The sequence below is a fragment of the Pygoscelis adeliae genome, unplaced genomic scaffold, assembly GCF_000699105.1.
Source record: "Pygoscelis adeliae isolate BGI_AS28 unplaced genomic scaffold, ASM69910v1 Scaffold108, whole genome shotgun sequence".
NCBI lineage: Eukaryota > Metazoa > Chordata > Aves > Sphenisciformes > Spheniscidae > Pygoscelis > Pygoscelis adeliae.
In genome coordinates this window covers 8559771-8563162 of record NW_008825498.1, presented here as the reverse complement: position 1 = coordinate 8563162, position 3392 = coordinate 8559771, and the positions used below count along the sequence as shown (strand labels likewise).

General features: G+C 36.8%; 1 protein-coding gene across 1 annotated transcript in view; it reads left to right on the top strand.

The window, feature by feature from the left end:
• The window catches only part of RBBP8 (retinoblastoma binding protein 8), a 39800-nt gene that overhangs the window by 11304 nt on the left and 25104 nt on the right, over window positions 1–3392 (top strand). Inside the window, exon 4 of the mRNA XM_009331448.1 lies at window positions 1497–1592. Within this exon, the coding sequence (XP_009329723.1) occupies window positions 1497–1592 (96 nt within the window). The remainder of the gene's footprint in view (window positions 1–1496; window positions 1593–3392) is intronic.

Here is a 3392-nt window from a genome sequence, read left to right as displayed (position 1 = left end):
TTCCGATTCTCTCCCTGATTCTGCTGCGGGGGGAGTGAGCGAGCGGCTGTGTGGTGCTTAGTTGCCGGCTGGGGTTAAACCACGACACATGGCCTGGCTGTACTTGGTTAATGAACAGAGGTAACAGAACTTTAACACTTTGTCCTCCCCAGCTGAAAGTACAAGTCCCTCATGCTGTTTGCATGTAACTGTTTTATATGTTGTGTATGCAGCTGAAAAGGACAATATTGGTCTGGATGGTAGTACAGAAAAATAAAATATCTGTTCTTAAATTTCAGAATTAATAAAATACGTCTGTGATTGTACACTGTGGAAGCTTCCAGCTGTCCCATTCACTTTGACCCATGATTGTTAATTTCTGGTATTTATTTAATACCAGCAATATGAAAATGTGTTTGACTAATGTGTCTTAAAGGGATAGTGCCAATTTAAAAGTATGTCTGTGTAAAAGAATTGTACCAACAAGTTAGTAAATACGTTTTCATTTCCTGTTGTGTGTGTGCTTAGCAGCTTTTTGTGAGCCAATTTCATGGCTTCCTCAAATAATCTGTCTCAGGCACACTGCAAACAAACACCCACTTTCATGGAATACACAAAGGATTCCATGGTAAAAAGAAGAGCTGGGAATGAATTCTCAGAAGTTAGTCATTGTCATGTTACATAGATTCAGCTGCCTAGCTTTTACTGAAAGTTAATTTCCTTGTAGAAAAAAATTGTGTGCTTATTGCTCATACCTTGTTTGCATCTTGAAGAATTGTTGTAATCTGATAATAAAAGTGAAGGGGAGCTAAAATTGGCAAGTTAATGTTACCACTTTACCTTGGCTCTTTTGAGGGGGAAATGTTCTTCTGTTAATTAAGTAGTCCTGGCTTTTAGAGAAGGTATTTTCCCCAAGATCTTCTATTTCTGAGGTTTTTGGGAAGAGAGTTCTCTTCCCCATATTCATATTACGGGAATCCATGTTCTATAGACCCTGAGAATTGCTTCTTGAGGAACTAAACCTCTAATGGATCTAAAGACTTGTCAGAGCTTTACAAACCTAATGTGATTTGCCACGCTGCAAGAAGCACTCACTAAGACAAGACCAAAATGACCTGATTGGGAAAGCCCCCAGTTAGCTTCCCGACAGCTCAGCAACACAGTAAAATAAGAGAAGTGCTTGAGCTTATGTTCCCTGAAATTGTTGCTTGAATACTATTAGCTTTTATGCCTTGACTGTCATCAACTCTAATTTTTGTCCTGAGCAAAAATCAGATATCAACAGAAGCTCAACTGTAATATGAATTAGAAACTAGCTGCTCCTTTCCTAACTCAGACATTTCTAAATTACCATTCATCAGAAACACTTGCTTCATTTATCTTCAGCTTAATATTTGTGCTGATGATAATCACACTTCCCAAGAATATAAAAGAAACGTGCCAGAGAGAATTCTCTACTGAAAAACTAATAGCTGTAATTTAAAGCTAGAACTAACTTTTTCTCTATTTGATTTTAGGGATGCAGAGAGGCTTGAAGAGTTTTATACCAAGAACCAGCAGCTCAGAGAACAGCAAAAAGCACTTCATGACACTATCAAGGTTTTAGAAGACAGGTGAAGTAGTATCTTTTAGCTTTTGCGTTTTTTTGTGTTTTGCTCTTACAGAGTAGCTTTGGATACTTTGCAGGTTGTTTTGGTTTTTTTTTTCCTAAACCAGTCCTTTTCTAATACAATCCAAATAGTGTGTGTTAAAGAAAAGTGTAGAATTTAGATTCTTCTGACTGGATTAAATTTTTGTTATTTTGGTTTTTTTTAAGTGCTTAGTTTACTTAGTTCAGTTAAGATAAATAGAAGTTAAATAGATCAGCTTGGGAGGCAGACAGCCATTTTAAAGCACATGCTTTTCCATCCATTTTTTTAGAGGTAAGTTTAATATCAATTGAGATGTAATGCAAGTACAAAACCCAAGGGCAAACTATATAATATACTTTGAAACTCATGAAATAACTTACTAGGAAATCTTTCAGATTTGGGGGGTGGTGGTGTCTTTTTTACCAGTTGTCTGTTTTACCTAAATTTAATCACAAGTTCTGTCTTTTGCCTGCTTTTGGACTTAGACATTCTGATCACCTTTTGAGCCGTTCTGCCTTTCCCTTATTTGTTCCTGATTAATCTGGTATAGCAAAACAAAACCAATAGACCTGAAATCACAGTGTATTTTTTCATCTTTTAAAAATTATACCTGTTTTGGAAAGTGTATGTTAAATTTGCAGCTAATAGGCTCTCAGAATCTTTCTGGGAACAGGAGATCATTACATAGTAAATTATTTGTCCACATTCCTGTGCTATCTCAAATTTTAGAGCTAAGGTACTCAAATTTTGCAGTCAACTCTCTTTCTCTGTGAAAGGCATTAGGGATAAACTTGTAACCGTGCAGGTAATAAACTTCCACACCACATAGGTAGAGAGACATTTGCAGAGTGGATGGACTTTTCTAATCCCTTAGCAGATGAAGTACTCACATTACGGAAAACAAAAAGAGTGTTTAAAGTGGTTTATTACAAGGAGATGATAATACTGTATTTAGTACACAGTTAGTCAGATAAGCTAGTATGAAGAGGTATTTCAGTATTTTACTCTTTCCGTAATTCCACAATATTAAAATACCCGTAAACCAAGATGACTTTTGCTTCCAATATTCAGCTGTGGAATTGGAAACTTAGGTGTTTTGTTTGGGGTTTTTGGTTTGCTGGGGTTTTTTTAATACTTCATGAGCTAGCAGCAGCAATGCAGAACTCTTAACCAATTGGTCTCTTATTTAGCAGGCAAAATAGTGTGGTTTTCACTTTGGTAATACTCTTAGTTTTTTGTTGTATACGAGAAATAAATACACTTCAGTTATCAGCTGTAAAAGGAACACACATTTCATTGCATGAATGAATGTGTCAAGTAAGATGGAGTGATCATAACAAGGCCTTTTCTGATAGCGGATATGCTTTAAACAGCTGATCTAAAACCATTACAGACAGTGGAGGCAATGCGTCACATGGACTTTTGGATCCACTTTTAAGTATTGGTGTCTACATAGAGATAAAGGATTTCACATTTGCTTGGTATTTGGTACAGAGCGAACTTTTTGTCCTTTTTATTTTATTACTTTGCTTAATGACAGTGATATATCCTTCTTAGATGAAGTAGTAATTATATTTACTGAAATGATTTGCTTATTTGTATTTGCTTGAATGAACGTTACTTACAATGAACTCACTTGGGCGGGAGTGTTGATCTGCTTGAGGGTAGGAAGGCTCTGCAGAGGGATCTGGACAGGCTACATCAATGGGCCAAGGCCAACTGTATGAAGTTCAACAAGGCCAAGTGCCGGGTCCTGCACTTGGGTCGCAACAACCCCATGCA